General features: G+C 29.6%; 2 protein-coding genes across 2 annotated transcripts; one reads left to right on the plus strand and one right to left on the minus strand.

Annotated features, from left to right (window-relative positions):
- Nucleotides 1–7,087: 7,087 nt before the first annotated feature.
- On the plus strand, nt 7,088–8,129 carry LOC135959830 (cuticle protein 16.5-like). The gene is made up of 3 exons (XM_065510922.1): nt 7,088–7,099; nt 7,166–7,615; nt 7,680–8,129. The coding sequence occupies exons 1-3, from the start codon at nt 7,088–7,090 to the stop codon at nt 8,127–8,129; spliced, it is 912 nt and encodes a 303-aa protein (XP_065366994.1).
- A 4,252-nt stretch (nt 8,130–12,381) lies between these two features.
- Nucleotides 12,382–18,311, minus strand: NtR. Its single transcript, XM_065511707.1, has 8 exons — nt 17,952–18,311; nt 17,731–17,862; nt 17,308–17,648; nt 13,637–13,743; nt 13,163–13,572; nt 12,953–13,093; nt 12,715–12,881; nt 12,382–12,647 (listed from the first exon to the last, which is right to left on the minus strand). The coding sequence occupies exons 1-8, from the start codon at nt 18,250–18,252 to the stop codon at nt 12,519–12,521; spliced, it is 1,728 nt and encodes a 575-aa protein (XP_065367779.1). The 5' UTR covers nt 18,253–18,311; the 3' UTR covers nt 12,382–12,518.
- Between the last annotated feature and the right edge of the window lie 3,028 nt (nt 18,312–21,339).

Genomic DNA, 21,339 nt, shown 5'->3' on the forward strand with positions numbered 1-21,339 from the left:
CTATGAAAACTAAAAACGTCAGTATCTCTGTACTGTATTTTGTGAGGAAAAAACTATATTTCTGATCACTTCAACTTTTTAACAAAAATCTATTAATAACAAAGACGATATTTTATATAAAAAATTTGATAAAAACTAAAAAAAAATAATATATGTATCTGAAAATACTAGGACTTTTGGTAAAATGAGCCCAAACTGTAATCACTTTATAAAAAGTCGATACAAATTTAAACCGTAAGTATCTCTTCGGAAAATACTGAGTTTTTGAGACAATAGGCTTCATTTGCGATCACCAAAAATAGATATTTTGTGTGAAAAATTAGTTTTTTATGTAAAAAAAGTTAATATTGCTTTTTTTTGGAAAAATAGCTTCAATCTGTAATCACTTTATCACCATTTATTTGTATGCTCAATTTGATCTTATGTATGAAAATGTTGATTATAAATAAGCTCAATCTATGATCACTTCCTCATTAGAGTGTCCAAAAAAACCGGCAAATTTGAAAACCCGGTTTCCGGTTTAACCGAAAAAGTGTGTTTTTGAAAAAAACGGTTTTGATTACTGTCTTTTAAAAATCCGGTTAACCGGTTTAGGTTAAATTTTTATTTAGCATTTTTTATTATGCAATTATTTTATATATTTTACGAAATATTGTCAAATGCTACAATTTTCTATGAAATAAATCAATATTTTTAAAAATTGTATCAACGTTTTTATAAATATGTTTGATTGAGCTTTAGAAAACAGTCTTACAAAAACCGGTTTGTCAAAAAACCGAAAAGTTAAAAAAACCGAAACCGGTGAAGTTTATAAAGATGAAAAAACCGGTTGACCGGTTTTCGGTTTCGGTTTTGGATATTCCTCATTCTACCGAAAATCGATATTTTGTATGAAAAGGCCGAGGAAAGCTAAAAATTTCTTCTTCTCTGAAAATATATCTTTTTTTTTTTAAACTAAAAACATAGGTATCTCTATAAATACTAAATCGGGTTTCTGGTTTAATCGGTTAATCGAGAAAATAATTATTCGAGATTTAGATTTAATCGGTTAATGATCGGTTAATTTAAAATTATTCGATTAACCGAATAATTTATATTTTCATTTCAAATTGAAAATACAACACCGAATTTTGTATACAAAAACATAAAAAATGGCAAATAAGGTATTTGAGATCATTTTTGTAAACATATCGCCTATTTGCTGCAACAACATCATTTCTCAAAATCCGTGTTTATTGAACTGAGTAATACAAAATATGCGCTGTTCTATAATCTTTCATATAGTTTTATCAGTTTTCAAAAAAATAAATTATTTTTAGTGTGAGGGTGTTTTTTTGTTGTAAACATTGTAAAAATTTATGTTTTCTCTTATATTTGATAAGTAAAAATTTGTGTTAAATACAGGTTAGAAAGATATTAAAATCTCCTATTTAAATTTCTGAAATCGCATGACTTGTTGACTTTTTTTTGAATTGTGACGTTGTTGCAGCAAATGAGCGATGTGTGAGTGAGATTTAATAAAACTTTTCTTGGAAAAAACTCTCTCGGTGATTGTATATTTTGGAGAAATCAAGAATATTCCTTTTTGGATTGTTTTAGATATTGATTAATTTAATAGTTTCGATCAGTTATGATAAAATACTCATTTCAAAAACAAAGTTTCGTCTATACATGTAAATACAAACAATGTTTCAAATACATGTAAATTAAATATGTGAGTTGTTATACGTGAGTATGTATAAACATGTTTATTAGATGTTCAAAAAATATCTAATTTTAATTTGAAATTTGTATTTGAATTGAAATGGAAAAATAAATACAAAAAAAAATCGAAAGTGCAAAAAAGAGAATTTCGGTTAATCGGTTAATCGACACAAAATAATAGGTTTATTTGTTATTTGAAAATCGTCAATTTCAAATTATTCGAACAGTTAACCGCCCAAAATTAATCGGTTAACCGATTAACGGTTAATCGATTGAATATCCTAATAGATACTGCTCCATCTGTGATCAATAACATTTCATAAAGTAATTCATTTGTAGTGTATAAATAAACTCAAATATCTTAAATCGTTAATAACTTTGTAAATACCTTGATTTTACGAAAATAAACTCAATCTGTAATCACTCTTACTTTATACCAAAAATCGATTTTTAGTAGATAAAATAAGGTCAATCTGCGATCACTCATGTTTATACCAAAAATCGATTTTTTTCTTTATAAAAAATCTAAAATCATCTTAAATTGTTAATAACTTCGTAGATACTGGGATTTTTTTATATGAAAATCAAGTAAAACATAAAAGTGGCTATAACTCGGTAAATATTGGTCCAAATGGAAAAAGGACGATCATCTGTGATCACCTACATTTTCGACCAAAAATCGATTTTTTTACATGAAAATCAAGTAAAACATAAAAGTGGCTATAACTCGGTAAATATTGGTCCAAATGGAAAAAGGACGATCATCTGTGATCACTCATATTTTACGCCTAAAATCGATTTTTAGTAAAAACAAGTAAGTTCAGCTGCGTAAGTTAAAATTTAAATTTTTTTTTTAATTACCAAAAAAAAAAATTTCATCATAAATTTATTTATGAAAAAAAATGTATAACAAAAAATTCAAAAAAAAAATTTTACAAAAAAAGCTTGGATGTCTGTAATTCTCATTCACTCTATGGTGTGATTTGTATAATATCTTTAGTTTTTCTAAAGTCTTTTGGGAAAAGGTTTCCTAATGATCTGTCCTAAGTAACCAGTGAAATGCGCATAGGAACTTGCTTATCCCCCAACAATAAATGTCAGTGAATTTATCAATAATTGGGGAATTTAGCACAATTCTTACTATAATATTAACTTTGTATTCCCGTATAACTACTTGAAAAATTGTTTGGTTAAAAAAATTCGTGATAAGAAATATTTTTACCCATTGTAGGTCCGACATACTTAGGCTAATATTCGACGTTGCAAAGGTCACTGAAATATCTATCATTAGATATCTATCATTAGATTTAATAATCCAGATATAGATGAAAAATATAGAATAAAAAATCGAGGCAAATATTTGAGGAAAAAGACGTAACCGCAAAATAAAATACATTTTAATTCTTTTATTTATTTCAAAAATTCCTTTTATTTAGGACAATTCAAAACAAATATTGAGTTTTATTTTATTTGATACTGTTTGATCTTAAAAAATACTTCGCACTCGTTCAACAATACTGTATTAACTCAAAATTTTTAAAAATTCACTTTAATTAGTATCAACAAAAAGGTATTATTTTGAGTTAATACAAAAATTTAAATAGAAATACATCGTATATTTCCATTAAAAATGTATTATTTTGAATTGAGCCTTTATTCAAGTTAAAAATAATCAAATTGTTTTATTTAAATTTGGTTGTATTTTGAGTTGATACTGTTTTGTTGATAAAATAATACAAAAAAATATCGAGAAGTTTAAGAAAAATGGTATGAACTCAAAAAATAGATTTATTTTGCAATAATTGCAAAAATTTTAAAGAAAAACCATGTAAATATATTTTCAAATGGAATTTGCTCTTAAAATGTAATCAAAAACAGTTTTTGCCCTCTACTGAACATTTTAAAATTTTGAGTTAATACAGTATTGTTGAACGAGTGCGACTTGTAAATCGGAGAAGATGTTTGATATATTCTGAAGATCATCTGTGATCATTTATATTTTCAACCAATAATCGAGTAACTCGGTAAATAGTTGTCCAAATGGAAAAAGGACGATGATGTGCGATCACTTATATTTTCAAACCAAAAATCGATTAAAGTAAAACAGAAAGGTTATAGCTTAGTAAATAGTTGCCAAATGGAAAAAGGACGATCACAGATTCACTTATATTTTCAACAAAAAGTCTACTTTTTTGTATGAAAATTAAATAAAACATAAAAGTGGCTACAAGTCGGTAAATAGTGGTTCAAATGGAAAAAGTACGATCATCTGTGATCACTTATATTTTCAACCAAAAATCGATTTTTTATATGAAAATCAAGTAAAACGTAAAAGTGGCTATATTTCAGAAAATAGTGTTCCAAATGGAAAAAGGACGATCATCTGTGATCACTTATATTTTCGACCAAAAATCGATTTTTTATATAAAAATCAAGTAAAACTTAAAATTGGCTATAAGTCGGTGAAAAGTGTTACAAACGGAAAAAGGACGATCATCTGTGATCACTCATATTTTCAACCAAAAATCGATCTTTTATATGAAAATCAAGGAAATCAAGGACGATCATCTGTGATCACTTATATTTTCAACAAAATATCGATTTTTTATATGAAAATCAAGTAAAACATAAAAGTGGCTATAACTCAGTAAATAGTGGTCCAAATGGAAAAAGGACGATCATCTGTGATCACTCATATTTTCAACAAAATATCGATTTTTTATATGAAAATCAAGTAAAACATAAAAGTAGCTATAACATAAAAGTAGCTATATATTAGTCCAAATGGAAAATGGACGATCATCTGTGATAACCTATATTTGCAAACAAAAATCAATTTTTATATGAAAATCAAGTAAAAAGTAAAAGTGGCTATAACTCGGCAAATATTGGTCCAAATGGAAAAAGGACGATCATATGTGATCATTTATATTTTCAATCAAAAATCGATTTTTTATATGAAAATCAAGTAAAACATAAAATTGGCTATAAGTCGGTCAATAGTGTTACAAACGGAAAAAGGACAATCATCTGTGATCACTTATATTTTCAAACAAAAATCGATTTTTTATATGAAAATCAAGAAAAACATAAAAGTGGCTATAACTCGGTAAATATTGGTCCAAATGGAAAAAGGACGATCGATCATATGTGATCATCTACATTTTCATCAAAAAATCGATTTTTTAAATAAAAATCAAGTAAAACTTAAAAGTGGCTATAAGTCGGTCAATAGTGTTACAAACGGAAAAAGGACAATCATCTGTGATCACTTATATTTTCAACCAAATATCGATTTTTTATATGAAAATCAAGTAAAACATAAAAGTGGAGATAACTCGGTAAATATTGGACCAAATTAAAAAAGGACGATCATCTGTGATCACTTATATTTTCAACCAAAAGTCGAATTTTTATATGAAAATCAAGTAAAACATAAAAGTGGCTATAACTTGGTAAATATTGGTCCAAATGGAAAAAGGACGATTATCTGTGATCACTTATATTTTCAAACAAAAATCGATTTTTTATATGAAAATCAAGTAAAACATAAAAGTGCCTATAACTTGGTAAATATTGATCCAAATGGAAAAAGGACGATCATCTGTGATCACTTATATTTTCAAACAAAAATCGATTTTTTATATGAAAATCAAGTAAAACGTAAAAGAGGCTATAGCTCAGTAAATAATGGACCAAATGGAAAAAGGACGATCATCTGTGATCACTATATTTTCATCAAAAAATCGATTTTTTAAATAAAAATAAGTAAAACATAAAATCGGCTATAAGTCGGTCAATGGTGTTACAAACGAAAAAAGGACGATTATTTGTGATCACTCATATTTTCAACCAGAAATCGATTTTTTATATGAGATAACTCAGTAAATATTGGTCCAAATGGAAAAAGGACGATCATCTGTAATCACTTGTATTTTCAACTAAAGATCGATTTTTTGTATGAAAATCAAGTAAAACATAAATGAGACTATAGCTCAGTAAATAATGGACCAAATGGAAAAAAGACGATCATCTGTGATCGCCTATATTTTGAAACAAAAATCGATTTTTTATATGAAAATCAAGTAAAACATAAAAGTGGCTATAACTTGGTAAATATTGGTCCAAATGGAAAAAAGACGATCATCTGTGATCTCTCATATTTTCAACCAAAAATCGATTTTTTTATGTGATCAATTATATTTTCAAAAAAAGTGGCTACTAGTCGGTAAATAGTGGTTCAAATGGAAAAAGGACAATCATCTATGATCACTTATATTTTCAAACCAAAATCGATTTTTGATATAAAATATGAGTGATCATAGATGGAGCTTATTTTCTCCAAAAGCGCAGTATTTACAAAGTTATTAACGACTTAAGATAGAAGAATTTTTAATATTAAAAATATTAAATATAATGTTTACACTGACGTTATTAAATAAGAACAAATTTATAAGAAAATACGCTTTATCTGTGATGACTGTATCTTTTTGACAAACATCTATCTTGTCTATTCCCAAAAAAAATCCCTATATCTCTATAAACACTTAAATTTTAAGGAAAAAGATATATCTGTGATCACTTCTAATTTTTTTTAGTTATTAATCAACAGACCTATATTTTGAAAGATTTCATAAGTATTATTTATTCTATATACCATGTATGTATGTAAGTATAACAGTTACAGTTCATTTAACAACAATGTAAAATTCTTATGTCCTTAAATATGGCGATAACAAATGTTGATCAATTTCATTTCCACCGGACATGCCCTAAAACAAATAGTTGATCTCGCTTTATTTAGTTTTGAAAAATGGATTACAGCAAGTCTTGCACCAACAGACAACAAGAATTAGTTACGAATTTGTATTTTTTTTTGCTGGTTTTTGTTTGCAGCCAGTCAGTCAGTCAGTAAGTCACATAGAAACAAACTATAATAACTAAAACGAATACTTAGTTGGTAAGCGATACAATTGAAAGTTAGTGGAGCTTTTAGCGGGTTTGGGCGTGTGTTTGCTGAAGTTTTAGCATTTATGTGAGTTGATTAGTTTTTTGTTTGAGGTGATTGTACGTTGTTTTAAAGTTTTGGTTTTTGTAAAAACAAAAAAAAAAACAAACAATAATTGGAGAATCTGTTTGGAGAATATTGATCTTGATGTGTATAAAAGTGTCGCAAAATCTAAGATGAATTACAGTTCAATCTAACGCAGTCATCAATCAACTACTGGAGTTTAAGTGATCAAATCAAATCAGCAAACAAACAAAAAACATTGTGTGATTATTTGAAATCTAAAGAAAAATATAATAAAAATCGTCCTTTTTTTTAAAAAAAAGATCGTCCTTATTTTGTAAAGAAGCTAATAAAAATAAAAACTTTTAAAACATGAAATTCTTGGTGAGATAAATAATGACGGTGTATTTTGTTGTAGAGTTTCTAATGTTAGTGTAAATTGTGTTGTAGATCCTTTGCGCTTTGGTAGCTTCGGTGGCTGCTCGTCCTGGTGGTCTATATGGTGGTGGTTTTGGTCATGGTGGTGGCTTTGGTGGTTTTGGCGGTATTGGCATTGCTGCTGCTCCAGCTGTAAGTTATGCCGCACCAGCTGTTAGCTATGCTGCTGCCGCTCCTGTGGTTAAGGCTGTAGCTGCTGCGCCCGCCATTTCATATGCTGCACCTGCTATTTCGTATGCTGCACCTGCCGTAGCTGCTGCTCCTGCAATTTCTTATGCTGCTGCTGCTCCAGCTATTTCTTACGCTGCTCCTGCTCCAGCTATTTCGTATGCAGCTGCCGCTCCTGCTATTTCGTATGCTGCCCCTGCCGTAGCTGCTGCTCCAGTAGCTGTTGCAGCACCAGCCCCAACCATAGTTAAAGCCATTACTCCTGCTGCTACCAGCTATTCTACGATCAGCACTGTAAGTCTTTTCAACTAGCAATTTGTGTTTGCTGGAAACTTTTAATATTTGTTTTGTTGCTTAGGTTGTCAATCATCCCGCCACCATTAGAACTGTAACTGTAGCTGCTGCTCCAGCCGTTAAGGTAGCTGCTGCCCCAGTTGCTGTTGCGGGTGCTCCTGCCATTTCATATGCTGCTGCTGCTCCCGCCATCTCTTATGCAGCACCCGCTGTAGCCGCCGCTCCAGCCATATCATATGCTGCCGCTCCTGCCATTTCATATGCTGCTGCTCCTGCCGTTTCATATGCTGCTGCTGCACCCGCCATCTCCTATGCAGCACCCGCAGTTAAGGTAGCAGCCGCTCCAGCTATTTCATATGCTGCTCCTGCCGTTTCATATGCTGCTGCTGCTCCTGCCATCTCCTATGCAGCTCCCGCTGTTAAAGTAGCTGCTGCTCCCTCCTTCGCTGTTGGCGTAGGTTATGGTCATGGTTTTGGCTATGGCGGCGGCTTTGGTGGTTATGGCCATCATTAATTTTCCCAAATTTTTTGGTGAAAAAAAAACCTACTGAAAACAAAAAGTACTGCTTGTGAACTGATTAAAAAGCCGCCGACCGCTCACTATATGCCAGCCAATAAGGATTTACGAATTTAGTCATTTAATTGTTCGTCTTTCATGGACGTTATTAAATATTCTCAACTTAATTTTAAGTATTAAATAACAAAACAAAACCCCCGCGGAACACAAAACATCTGTTCCCTCATATTTAGCAGAAAGAATCAATCAATTTTGTATTTATTAATTTTTAAGCACTAATTTTATGTTTCCATTTTAAATAATAACTGCCTAACTCTATTTCCTTACACTCTAAACGTATGTATGTAGATTATTAATTAATCCCTCATTTATATATAGATGCAAGGAAAAAAGTTCAAATACTTTTACAAAAAAAAAACAAATGAATGTTCGGTTGATACAGAAAACATTCATTTATATATATTGTGATTATACATAGAAATTTAGGATATATTTTTGACCAAAAAAAAAACCAACAAGTATAAAACTTTAGAAAATTTTAATTTTGAAAAATAAAAAGTTGTAACTTTTTTCATAAAAAAAAATATATGTTTTTAAATTATATTATTTCAATACTAATTAGCAGAGATTAGAAATAAGGGTTCTACTTATTTAAAGAAGATTATTAGCTATCATCTATTTATCGCTGTAAATCATTGAATGACATTTTATTTTCTTCTTTTAGAGCTCCTTGAATATAACGAATTTAAATTCGAATTTTTAATTTTTTTGTTAAACAATTTTTAATTTCGAAATTGGAAATTGTGAGAAATTGACCTCAACCATAACTAAAATAATTTTTTTAAAAATCCTCTAGATTTAGAAATATTAGAAATATTAACAGTTTTAAAAATTTTTCGAACTTAAGTTCGAATTTTCGAATTTAAATTCGAATTTTCGAACATAATATTGCGTTGTCATCAGATTTATGTATGATGTAGAGATTATTTTAACAGTTTTCGAACATAACTTCGAATTTTCTAATTTTATTTCAAATTTTCCAACATAATATTACATGAATTTGAATTTAAAATTATTTTTTTAAAAATCCTCTAGATTTAGAAATATTTTTAACAGTTTTAAAAATTTTTCGAATTTAAATTCCAATTTTCGAACATAATTTTGCAATGTCATCAGTTTTATGTATGATGTAGAGATTATTTTAACAGTTTTCGAATTTTCGAATTTTATTTCGAATTTTCGAACATAATATTGAATGAATATAAAATTTCTAGAGTATTGCAAAATTCATACGAAAACAATTTCGTTTGGTTTAATTCCGTGACCTATCAATAAGTGTATAAAAGGGGTTTATTTAACCCTTCCTAGTTAAGGTGATCTCTACTTCCGGGGAACCAATCACAAGAGTAATTCTATGTCAGTACCTTTGGTTGGTTAATCAAAATTTGCACTATATAAGATCTCATGGGATTACAAATACGTTCTGATTTTTTGGAACTCTCAGACTAATTGAAATGAATTGAAATTGATTCAACTCAGATGATAACTCAAAGATAAAGTTATCTTAAGTTTAACACGAACGTGACTTAGGATGGCAAATCACTCAGATCCCTAACAGATTATTTGTGTAGTTATTTTTAGGGTGTCCTAGGTATTGTATTTTACCTATACCAGCTACAAAGAGACAGTCCAATAGTAGGTTCTTATTAAAGGTATTTATAGATGGCAATACTGAGTATTAATATTTGTCAAAAATTTAAGTATCATAATACAATTTCATCGTCTAAACAAAATTTGTATTAGATTTTCAAAAAATATTTTTTTGATTTACGGTCGGTATTCAAAATTTGTTTAAAACAACGCAAAAACTTTTTATTTTCATATGTATCGGGTATATATTTTTAAATACAAATAAGGCAAACAAAAATGTCAAGAAAATATAAAATAAAAATAAAGTTATCACAAAAATATCAATCAACAAAGAAATAAAAAAATTGTAATAGTATCGTGTAAACAATGAATGTTTTTTCGAAATGATTTTTTGAAATACCGAATGATTTCAATAAAATTTTAAATTTGATAAGTGTTAATACTCAGTATTGCCGTCTATAAAAATACCTTAATTAAATTGTATTTAATAATTTTTTAATAGAAATTTTTCGCCCCAAAAATAAAATATGTATTTAGAATTTTTTAAAGGTTTTTTTGGGAATTGTGGCAAATCATTTTATTTATATTTTCAATTTTTAAAATATATATCATAAATATAGCTGATATTCTAAAAAAAAAATCGGCCATCCGTAGGCCCGCCATATCCAAAAAACTAAAAATAAATCAAGGAAAAAAATAAATAAACTTAAATATATCTTGAACTAAAAGAGATAACTTACATATGTATGAATTCGGATCATAAATGGATTTTTGGCGATTTTATAAGAAATGTGAAACCCAATGTGGTGCGTAATTTTGCTTATTAAGCGTAAATAGCTTTACTTACAACATTCGCATCTTTGGTGACCCCCACTGAAATTTTCCGGCAAACATTTTCGTAGAATATTTTAATCCTTAAATGTCCTTTTTGAAAAGATTTTTTTTTATTTTCTCGAAAAAGGACCTCTAAAGAGAGGAGCTAGAGGGTTAAGATCTCCCACAAAAATGATACCCACAAAATTTCACTATATACCGTCTATAAATAAGAATTCTCTCAGACATTAACAACAATTTTTTCATTTAGTGTTCCTCTCGATAAAAAAAACTTTAAACTTTCACCCACTGCAAAAAAAAACAAGTAAGAATCTTTCTCACGAAGGTGAAGGGTATAATAACTCAGACCATCTGGAATATAAGTTTATTCTACAAATATGATCTAAATTATAGGGTCACTATTCTGTTCCAATCAAAATGTCGTAATTTGTTGGACAGTGTTTCTGACAGTCAGTTTCTGAGGGGGACCTTGTATGGGGACTAGGGACAAATGTTGCCCGATTTTTGCCATAATTTTATCAGGATTTCCGCATTATCAACATATTTATTACTGTTCAAACAGTATTCCGGTGGGACATTTTTATTGGGGCTAGGCATAATTATGGACCGCTATTGTTCATTTTCGAACCTTGTCAACATAGATTATTTGTGGAAAATTTAGATCGTCTTAGAATCTTATGAGGACCCAGAATATATATACGTTTGTGGGTCGATATGTTACAAACGGAATTACGAAATCAATATACCCCCCATATTTTTTGATGCTGGGTATAAAAAAACAAAACTGAATACACTTTAGATTACTTAGGGACACTAATGTGACAGTTGAGTCTATGTTAGATTACGTGTGATGTACAAATAATCAACTGGCTATTCTTTGCTTTTTAAGTATTAAAATACCTAAATATTCAAAACTGGAGAATCCATTTAAATCACTTAGCCCCAATTTCTCAATCTCTGCATATTTTTTATTGTAACATACTGACAGTTCTCATACAAAAATTATATTAATTGCAAATAAATCGTTACGAAAAACTATAACCAAAGACTGAGAAAATGGGGCCTATAGTTGTTCATTCCTTTTTACACTTATGTATAAAACCCTGTGATTTTGGAATAAATAATCACCCCTATCGCGAATAAATCACCCCTATCGGCAATAACATGTGAAATTTTGTTCCCATGAAATATCCATTTCCCTCGAAGGGAAAATTGCTATCGTGAAATTCCCATGAATTGTTCATTCACAATAGTTAATTTTGTTCGTAACATCTGTTTATTGTTTACAAAATTCCATCTAAAAATTTCAAAACAAGGGAAATTTTTTCACGTGAACAAAGTTGATGAACGAAAAAAGGAAAAGGGAAAATATTTCATGTGAAATATTGATTCGCGATAGGGGTGAATATTTCACATGAAATATTTTTAAGTTCGTCAACTTTGTTCACATGAAAAAATTAGAATGAATTTTGTAAACAATATACAGCTGTTACGAACAGGATTAACTATTGTGAATGAAAAATACACTATTGAAATATCACGATAGCAATTTTCCCTTCGAGGGAAATGGATATTTCATGGGAACAAAATTTCACACATTATTGCCGATATGGATGATTAACAACGAAAGTCTTATTTAGAAAAAAAAAACGGCCAATGATTCACCTTTTGAAATTTAGTTATGGTGGCTTTGATCTACTGTGAGTCTACATTATTGGTCGGCATAAAGAGAATATGAAATGTAGATTGGATTGTATGATCAAAATTTTCTATTTCATATATTTTATTACATTTAATAATTATGAATTTTATATACAATTAATTTTGTATTAATTAATGGAATACTGCATATTTAAAATTTTCTTAATATAAATTTGAAAATTAATTTCGAGTTATTCGAATTTAAGCATGAGGTAATAAAATCATAACTGCAATAATGAAAATTACATTGACTATTAGAAAACATAAAGCATTTAGAGTTTTGGCAATTTCCTTCCAAGGATATTGTTGAATCTGAATATAATCATTGGACTGAAAGAGCAAAAGAAAACAAAGTTTATAAGAGAATCTCTATAAGGGGTAATATAATCATACTCACATCTGCCAATCTCATGCACAACAACAAACGTAAGGGAGAGAAATTCAAAATGGACATTAACCAAGGATGAGGCTTGGTCTTGGGTGGATATAATTCCAGCCATATAATGCCAATATGCAACATATAACAGAAAGTGGCTATGCGTAAAATATGCTGATAGGCCAACACTAAATTTAAAAAAAAAATATTAAAATTTTTAAAATGATTTCTTGAAGAAAGATAAAAAAAAATTACTCACTTATATCAGGAACATAGGGTGTAGGGGCATGTTTGGTGATAAACATTAAACCCAACATTAAAATTAAAATAACCACCAAAATTAAAGCACCACGACGATAGCCTCTCAATAAAAATGATAATATAATCAAAGTTTGACAAGCTTATTAAAAAAAAAACAAAAAAAAAATATTGCTAAAAATTGTACATATAAACATTTGTTTAAACCTACCCAATATAGGCATCGAGAATACATTTTTATAAAATGCACTATTACGCGATATCTCAAATATTATAGATATATCACCATCCATGGTTTGTATTATATCTTTATCGGTAAACCGAGCCATTATACCCTTAACTATAGGATTAACCGCTACTCTGTGTAAACGCCACTCACTTAGCGAATCCACATTGATGTGAGCCATTTTATCTTTATAAATTAAAGGTAATTTTTCCAAAGGTTCTGCCGCTAAACCCAAATCTATGTCACATTTTAATTGTTCATTGGGCCAGTTTCGTTCGGGATTTATGCACCAGGTTGTGAGTGTAGCATCGGGAAAGTTTAGGGTAACAGAGCCATTATTTTCAATTCTTATCTCATGATAAAAATCAAATATCCGATGACTTTTGCCGGCGGCACTGGTGTTTGAAGTAAGCAAAAGTAAGAATTATTTGATAGTTTTTAGTTATTTCAGGGACTTACTTGATGACCATAATATGTGGCATCCAAATATCATATTCGTTATATTGTACGGTGTCGATGAATTCGAAATCTTCCGGATTCCATTTTATGCGAGGATCCTGCCAATTCTAAATATCACAATGTATATTTTTATAAAGAAATTTGATCTGAATACTATGATTAACAAATGTGATGGGGGGATGAATGAAAATGGAATGGATCACAATAATTTGATTTTAATGAACATACTAATACCATAGTTAAAGTCCGTAGTTAGCCGGCCGAGAGCCGAAGCGTTTATATCGTCGGATTGTACTCATTAGCTAGTATTAGCCAATAAGTTGTAGTTAGCCGACGAGGGTTGAAGAATTTATCTCCTCGGATTGCATCCCGCGAGAGTTTGTTCCCAGGAAGTTTTATCCCATTGAATTTAAATTGGAAAAATTAGAAAGGGAAAAAACTCCCACGGAATTTTTATTCATAATTGGGATGTATATTTACCAATAATCAGTTGTTATTCGACCGAGAGCCGAAGCATTTATCTCGTCGGATTGTACTCGTAAGCTAGTATTAGCCAATAAGTTAGCCGATAATGGATGCAATCTCCTCGGATTACATCCATTACACATAATTAGTCGTTAGACGACCGAGAGCCGAAGCATTTATTTCGTCGGATTATACTCAGAGCCAATGAATTCATCTCGTTGGATTGCACACGTTGCATTTACTTTATAATAACTTTATAATTTTTATTATAATAAGGCGGGCGTTAGCCGACCGAGAGCCGAATCGTTTATCTCATCGAATCCTCTATTACAAGCTTCACCCATTAACAAACTTATTCCAAAGATACAAAACAGCTCTGTGGTAAAGAAAATTTCAAAGGAAACAAACCTTTGAAGAACCTGGACACACTAAGCATACCCCGGATGGAAACAAAAACTGCATCACAAACCTTAAAACCAAAATTCTTCTTATGAATTTGTGAAATTTTCTTTTCTGAAATAGTCTTTCGAATTGATAAAACAAAGTCAATTCAATTAGAATTTTATTGAATGGTCGAGTGTGATACTCATCATCTTATTTGTCATCAAAATAGCTATATGCCATTTATTTTAATAAGGATTTTCTTCTCCATAATAAAAAAAACCAAATCCTTCATAAATATTGTTACCCTACTTTTTAAATATCCACAAGTAAAATCCCTGTCCTCAAAAAGAAAGGTTCTACCCCTCACCAGATCTTTTCAAAATCCATGACTTTGGGGACAAGTGCGACAAGCCTGTCTATGGTTTTCAAAGGGACGCTAAGTGACAATATTTTAATATTAAAAAGTTAAAACTGGCTACACTTTAGATTACTTTGGGACAATAAAGTGACAAGTGACTCTGCACTAGATTACCAGCAATATACAAATAAGCAACTGACTTCTATTTGCAGTAAAAGAGACACAACTTCTAAAAATATATAAAAAAATATTATCTGAAGGGAGAAAACTGAAGGATATATTTAAATCACACTGACTACACTCTACATTACTTGGGGACACTAAATGATAATTGACTCAGCAATATATTACTATTAATAAGTTAAATCTGACTACACTCTTGATTACTTAGGGACAATAAAGTGACAATTGACTCTGCACTAGATTACCAGGAATATAGAAATAAGCAACTGACTTCTCTTTACACTAAAAGAGACACAAGTCCTAAAAATATATTGTAAACAGCGAAGTAAAAATACTATCTCAACGGATATGTCTTTATAAAAACTAACGGATCTATTTAAATATCTACAAAATACATCATCGAAAATAGGGAATGGGAGCTATAACCACTTACGATTGATTTCCTGTATTAGGCCTTATAAGTGATCTATGGTCAATTAAAGACCGATCGTCTCAAAATATGGAAGATACTAGGTGCAAATTTCTTATTGATACCAATATACTTAAAGGATTTATATCTGTTTATGTGATTTTGGAAAAAGGTCATTCATAGCAGCTGTGGTAAATAATAGACCGGCAGTACATCAATTTTAGAGAGTAATGTTCGTGAGCAATATTAAAGTAAGGACTGATCGGTACTAAATTTGCTAATATTAAATTAATTTTCACTGAGTTTTGTGAAATTACGAATATATTTAAAAACTTATATCATTCATAGAGGGCTGGACGAATGGACCGATTCTTTATGCTCAAAAGTGCGAAGCCTATGATAAGAAACTGTTTCAAATTCTTTTTTATTCCCTTCACCATGAGTGGCAAGGGCAGGCGCGAATCCATGAAAAATGGAAAATAAATGTTACTTTGCTTACAAAACCACAGACCACCCCCCCCAATGGTTGACCAGGATCCGTGTCTGGGCAAGGCCTGTCATTCTGTATGTTGAAATCAACTTTCCGTAGCCCCCAAAAAACTTACATACATGATTCATATATCAATATATCTGCTATAGTCCCACACCCCTATCGCGAAACAATATTTCTCATGAAATATGTTCCCTTTTCCCATTTTTTGTTCATAAACTTTGTTCACGTGAAAAAATTCCCCATGGAGTGAAATTTTTAGATGGAATTTTGTAAACAATAAACAGCTGTTACGAACAAAATCAACTATTGTGAATGAAAAGTTTAGGGGAATATCACGATAGCAATTTTCCCTTCGAGGGAAATGGATATTTCATGGGAACATAAATTTCACATGTTTTTCACGATAGGGGTGCAAATCTTTCGCTTATTTAAAATCGAGAAAATCGACCTACAAATGGCTGAGATATAAGGACCTATTTTTGATCTATATCTGGATTACTAAGTCATTAATATAGACAATTTGGATATCTATTGATAGATATTTTTGAAAGACCTTTGCAACGATGTATACAACACCATAGTAAGTCGGACCTACAATGGGTCAAAATCAGGAAAAATATTTTTGACCCGAATTTTTTTTCACCAAAAAAATTATTTTTTTTGAAAAGTTTTTTCGCTAAAAAAAATAAAAAAAAATTTATTGATAAATTTTTTTTAAAAAAAATTAAAAAGAAAAAATTTCACCTAAAAATAATTAAAATTTTTATTTTAAAGTATAATTGAGGAGCCGCAGAACAAAAGGTACTTTTTTGAAAATTTAAAAATTTTAGGAAATTGATTTTTTATAGAAGATTTCAATCCAAATATTATAAAAATACCAAAAAATCAATTCGTAAAAAAATTTGAAAAAGTACCATTTGTTTTGCGGCTCCTCAATTTGGTATATAAGTATATAATATTCGACATAGGCGAATATATGTAGCTCTCTTACTTGCTGCTTTTAAATTTGACAATCAAAATCAACTTTTAAGAAACAGAAACGTGACTATGTACCTACTTAATTATTATAGAATATATCGGATAGAAAATATATTCAACTTCAATTATTCATTGAAGTTACGTATCAAGGCGAATTGACAGTAAATTCGCCTTGTTACGCATTTTATAAAAGTTGAGAAATATTTAAAAAAATTTCAAGTATTAAGTTTCAAAACTTTTCGTTTTATAAAATGATTCCCTAAATGTGCTTACAAAACATGTATTCTTGTCAATATAACAAATAAAGTAGGTTAGAAATCTGATTCTCTTAAGCTATTTTATGATAAATTATAGTGAATGAAGTAATGAAATGAATACAAAATGTATTTAAATCCACTTACCAAAATCACATTCAAACGAGTTTGCAAAAAACCATGATCATGTTGATAACGAATGGCAGCAATATTAAAAGAAAAATTCACGCTTCTCAAATCCGGCGGGAATGAAGAATTCTCTGCCTTAGTAGTAATATGTTCCAATAAACGTTGATGGGGCGTCAAATGCCTGACATCATCTTCGAGTTCACTGGAGAAACCATCAAATTGGCAATCGAAAAACCAACTAGCCGGTATATTATCGTAAGTAGTAAAACTTATATAGTTGATATTCAAAGGAGAAGCATCGGTGAAATTCATTAAAGGTTCTTCCTTATAACCGGGTATATAAACTAATAAATTGGCATCTAAAATGAAAAAAAAAACAAAACAAAGAAATTATCAGCATGAAATAAATAATAAATAGCATAAAACATTTAAAGGTTATACCCTTCGTTTGTATTATTTCAATGGGTGTGGGATCAAGCATTGATAAAATATTTGACTCCTGATTAGTAGCCACACGACGACGTCCCATGCTGGTACGTATAGTAGAAAATGTATTACGACCCGCACCAATGACTAATCACAAAAATACAAAATATAAAACAAAAATTAGCATTATTATTTAGCTATACACAAATTCATAACATTTTAAATTTATGTTTTACCAATTTCATAAACCCGATCATTTAATTTGGGACGATTATTAACCGCCAGCAAAATGTGGGCATCTCTGGCTGTCATTACATAGAATTTCAAATGTAACAGTTCCGTATTGGCCACTTTATTGTTATTTAAATTGGGTATGTGAAAGAAGTCGGCATAACTGTAACCCCGATTATTGGGTATGGTGTAATGGCGGCAGGTATCCATTTGAGCCAGACTGACATTATATTTAAAATCAGCTTTGGCACCATTTAACTGCAGCAAAACTATGCCAACTATAAGATGATAAGACCAATGACACATTTTATTTAAATTTATTTTTATAATTTTTTTATTTTCTTTTTTAAACAACCGATCTTTGCAACGTTGCAGAGAGAACTAAATTCAGCTGTAGCTAAAGGATTGAAATACATTATTCTGAATTATGAATGAAATTAAGTAGATGATTGTTATGTGTGAAAATAATTTTATCACTTTAAGAGTAACAACAAATTTTTATCGCTTGCATACATTTAAAACTGAAGATTAACCCCTGAAGTGAAGTGTATTGAAAACATATGTACAAATATACTAAATAAATACATCATATTGTGGCCCTCCTCCTCCAACAAATATATTAATTTTGTAAAATTTACTTCTAGTTTAAAATTTAAATATTTTAAAAGATTTAAATCTTTTTTTAAAATTTTACCTCCTTTTTTTAATTTTATTGACACACTTTATTTATTTATCCATATTTTTAAATTAATTGTTGACTTTCAACTACAAAATACAACACTGCGTAAGTTAACGCCGTTGACTTACATACGGTTTGAGCGACTTTGAGTTGTGTTTAATCAACAATAGAAAACAGCTGACCGGCATAAACAGCAAAACATGTGACAGAATTGCCAAAGCTGCACAATTGACTGGAAACATTACAAGGGTGGCCATTATTTCGGAATTTTAGTAAATGAGGCAATTTTTATTTAACAAAATTACCACGGTTTAAATAAAAAATTGTGCATTTAATTAAATTTAGCAATAAAATAAATTAGCAAGACAAAGAATTATTGAATATTGTTATTTATTTGTAGATTATATTCAGATTTTAATAAAAGGTGTTTTTTAATCCCGATAGAACTGGAAATTGTAAAAAATAACACAACAAATTAATCAAAAGAAAAAAATTATTCTAAATATCAATACATGGCATTAACATTTGAGGAGAACAAAAGGTACTTTTTCGAATTTTTTTGGTATTTTTATATTTAGGTAGAAATATTCTAGAAAAAATCAATTTCCCAAAATTTTTAAATTTTCAAAAGAGTATCTTTTGTTCTGCGGCTCCTCATTTGTAAATTATTGGCCAACGCGGCTGTTCTTGATAAAGAGCATTCTGGACGTTAAATTTTGGGCCACTTTTTCTAGCATTTCTGGCCGTATGTCACGAATAACACGAACAATGTTGGCCTCCAAGGCGTCAATTGTTGCATGTTTATCAGCATAAAGCAGTTACTTCACGCTGCCCCATAGGAAATGCTCGAGAGGTGTCAAATAGCACTACTTTGGAGGCCAATTGGTCCATTTCTCAAAATCAAATTATTGATTTCAATAAATCGATCCGGTTGAAACCATATCTCGCCTGGATCAATAGCATCCATATTTTCAAACAAAATATCATTGATCTTGGTGCGATAACGATCTCCACTGACCGTAACACAAGCTACGGATTAATTTTTATCCCTTTAATGCATATTGTTGCCAATTGTCTACATTCCAGTTCCACTTAATTTTAGACGAATATAAGCTTGACACTAATTCAGAAAAATCAAATGGAGTACGAAAAGTTTCAGCTAACGAAATTCTAAATCAAACTAAAGCTAAAGGAAATATAATAAATAAAAATCAACTAAATATTTGATACTTTATAGAAAAATAAATGTAAAATTCATGCATTTAAGGGTTAAAGAAATTAGGTCCGATTTGTATTTAACGTTCAGAAAAGGCACTAGTGAATCTTGAGAATACAAAACGCTTTACATTGTGTTTCTATTTGATGATTTAAAAAAAAACTGAGTGATATTCTTAAAAATCGTTATAATTGTGTTTCAATTGACTTTCATCGAAATATTTCCAAATATCCGTATTTGAAGTCAAGAAGAGTAGCCCGCAAATAACATACATCATGATTCATACATGAATATATCCGCTATAGACTCGGTCGGTTGCAAATTAAAATCGGCTGATATATAAGGAATAAACCAGGACAACCTCGATTTTTGACCTATATTTTATCTTTATCTGGATTTCTAAGTCATTAATATAGACAATATTGATATCTAATGATAGATATTTCAAAGTCGTTTGCTACGGCGCATATAAGTAAGTTGAACCTACAATGGGTCAAAATCGGGCAAAATATTTTTTAACCAGAATTTTTTTCACCAAAAAAAAATTTTATCATCAAATTTTTTTTCAATAATAAATTAAAAAATTAAAACTGAAATTTTGAAAAAAAAAATTGAGTTAAAATTTTTTTCATTAGTAAATTAAAATCAAAATAATTTTTAAAATTAAAAAAAAAAAACGAGTAAGAGAGCTAAAAAAAAAATTCGAAATTGTTTTTGAAAATTTAAAAAAAAAATTTCAAATTTTTTTTTAAAATTTTGTTTTTTTAATTTTTTTTTAAATTTATTAGTAAAACAAATTTATGACGAACAATTTTTTATGGTAAAAAAAAATTCGGGCTAAAAACTATTCCCGATTTTGACTCATTGTAGGTCCAAATTACTAAGGCTATAGTAATACATGCAATGGACTTAGAAATATCATCATTAGATATCCATATTGTCTATATTAATGACTTAGTAATCCAGATATACATATGTATATCAAAAATAGGCCAAAAATCGAGGTTGTCCCGGCTTTTTCCTTATATGTCAGCTTTGTGTGCCGATTTTTCCCGATATATTGATGTATCAATCATGTTTGTAAGTTATTTGGGGGCTACGGAAAGTTGATTTCAATATACAGACGGACATTGCCATATCGACTTCGCTATCTATAACGATCTAGAATATATATACTTTGTGCGGTCGCAAATGTAGAAATGGTGAAGGGTATAATAATAATAATTAAATTTTGGAAATAAAAATTATTTCACTAAAAAATTAAAAAAAAAAATTAAAATTGATTTAGGCTTTTTCGATAGCATAATATCGAGGGCTAAAACCAGAACAAACATGTTAAGAATTATTTCTATTATGTATCTGAAAATATCAAATATTCTAAATACAAGCACTTTTCCCCACCTTGGGAATTTCTACACAATGGCAATCCTACACATGGTAAAATCTTCAATAATTTAGTAACAAGACAATCAGCTGCAATTTAGTTGTTAAACGAAGC

The sequence above is a fragment of the Calliphora vicina genome, chromosome 5 (genome assembly GCF_958450345.1).
Source record: "Calliphora vicina chromosome 5, idCalVici1.1, whole genome shotgun sequence".
NCBI classification, from domain to species: Eukaryota; Metazoa; Arthropoda; class Insecta; order Diptera; family Calliphoridae; genus Calliphora; species Calliphora vicina.